General features: G+C 48.7%; 1 gene segment (V, D, J or C); it reads right to left on the reverse strand.

The window, feature by feature from the left end:
- Positions 1-411: 411 nt before the first annotated feature.
- LOC101584656 lies at positions 412-985 on the reverse strand. The segment is given in 2 exon segments: positions 412-734; positions 855-985. Coding segments are annotated over 2 exon segments (378 nt in total).
- Positions 986-2,320: the final 1,335 nt, after the last annotated feature.

Raw genomic sequence — 2,320 nt, forward strand, 5'->3', positions numbered from 1 at the left:
CAAGCCCAGCCTTGCAAGACAAGGAAGGGGAGGGGACCACAGAATGGGGGCACTGGAGTCCATCCCAGCTAGGGGAGAAGGAGGGAGGGACAGGCAGTGACAGAGACAGAGAGAGCACAGTGAGCTGCTCTGTGGCCTGAACCTCAGCTGCTGCTGCAGCCCCGCAATCCATACTCCGCACATGGGCTGAGCTGGGTCCTGACTTAAGTTACAGAGGCCTTGTCATGTCTGTGTCTCTGTGCTGAGGCGAGATGGAGACTTGGGGTGCAGGGAGCCTCCCTGACTCTTCTCACACAACCTCCCAGTGGAATTCAAAGGCAGGTTAGATCTGAGAAATGCTCTCAGGAGGACAGGGTGGAAGGAAGAGCAGCTGGGGCAGCCCCGCCTCGTGCTTCTGCTTCTCTGGGAGGTTTATGTCACAGCGTGTATCACTGTGGGAGGGGAACTTGTATACTGCTGACAGTAATAAGCTGCAGCATCTTCAGGCTGCAGGCTGCTGATGGTGAGAGTGTACTCTCGCCCTGATCCACTGCCGCTGAACCTCGCTGGGACCCCAGACTGCAGGTTGCTTGCAGCATAGATCAGGAGCCTGGGAGCTTGCCCTGGTTTCTGCTGATACCAATTTAAAGCATTGTAAATGTCCTCACTGGCTCTGCAGGTGATGGTGACTCTGTCTCCTGGAGATGCAGACAGGGAGGGAGGAGACTGGGTCATCTGGATGGCGCATCTGGTTCCTGATATGGGAGACAGAAAGGCAAATGTTCACAGGATTGTGTTACAAGAAGGTTTCCATGAAAGCCCCACTGCACTGAACACACTGGCCTCAGCAAATCCCCAGTGCTGCCCTCCTGTACCTGGCAGCCAGAGCAGCAGGAGCCCCAGGAGCTGAGCGGGGACCCTCATGGCCATGCTGTGTCCTCACAGGAATGACTCCTGCCCAGGATGTGAGCTCCTGGTTAAAAAGTGTTGAAGGCAGGGCTGCACCCTGGGGACATGCAAAGCAGCAGGGCTGGGCTGGGCGGGGGCACCGCTGCAGCGCTGGTCACCTCAGGAAGGCAGCACAGGACTGGTGCGTGCTCAATGTCCGTGGTCAGAAGAGTTTGATTGTTTATTCATTTCAGTTTAGTTTTAAGCAAAATAAAATATAGTAAAAGAAAAAAATTAGAAATACAGAATTTCAGTAAAAGATAATAGGAATTCAACAATAGTTCTTATATTGTGTATCATTATCTTCAAATTAAGTTTTCAAGTTTGCAGATAGAAGCATATTCAGTGCATCCAAAAATTACAAAAATTAAAACCAAAGAAGGAAAAATACTAAAGTGTTAACTGCTCCTTTCATTAGAGCACCAGAGATCAGCTACACAGTGAGCCAGGCCATCCTGTGTGTGTGTGTGTGTGTGTGTGTGTGTGTATGCACACGCATGCGGTGTTGTTTCCTCTTCTTGCTTTCGTCTCTCCCTCCCCAACCCCAGGAGTCCCTTCCCTTGAACTGCTTCTCTCCCCTTCACGGTCTCTGCTGTAACTCCCACACTGTATTCACACTTTCAGGCTCTTGCACTCTGTTTCCTCCTGCAAGCATGTTGTTAGAGAAGCACCGGGAGCCCTTAGAAGTTTGAATGGACATGCGATGCACACGAAACAAGGTCTGTCCATTCTCTTTATGACAGTGAGAGTGCATGTCCTTCTTCCTAAGGACCGAATGGTAAAAACCTAACAAGTTGAAAACATTGGGCATTTTTTTAATCCAAAAGTTTATCACTAGCAAAAGAGTTTGAAATTCTCTTCTACCATCTTGGAAAATTTGAAGTTGTCTCATTGCTTTAAATAAAAATGGAATAGCTATTAAAACCATTCTAATGAATTTAAATAGATTTCATAACAGCCTTAAGGGACTCATGAGCAGCATAATGTTCGGAGCTGTGCCCAGACACCTGAGGATAACACAAGCAGCTCCACTTAGTGCATCCTACAGGGTTCTGCCATCACAAAAAAACTCCAGGTCTCTATCACACGTGGAGAACGAGAGGCTCTATCCTATTACAGACCTGCAGCCTCCAACGTTTTGCATCCTGTGTGCCATGCGGAATAATTTCATATTTCATGCATTCAGAACTCAGGTACTTAACCAGATGACTTTAATGAAAATCACCGCAGGTAGTGCAGATCTCTCTCCACAGGACACCACCAGGGCACCCTCTTCTTTCTGTCCTCAGCAGTGAGTGAGAAGCTCAGCATGACACAGGAAGGAGCATCACTCTCAGGTTCTCAAGAAGGGTTCTGTTCTCCTGCTGTTCCTTTGCATATGTGAAGGGACAAA

The sequence above is a fragment of the Octodon degus genome, unplaced genomic scaffold (assembly GCF_000260255.1).
Source record: "Octodon degus isolate 3935 unplaced genomic scaffold, OctDeg1.0 scaffold00052, whole genome shotgun sequence".
NCBI lineage: Eukaryota > Metazoa > Chordata > Mammalia > Rodentia > Octodontidae > Octodon > Octodon degus.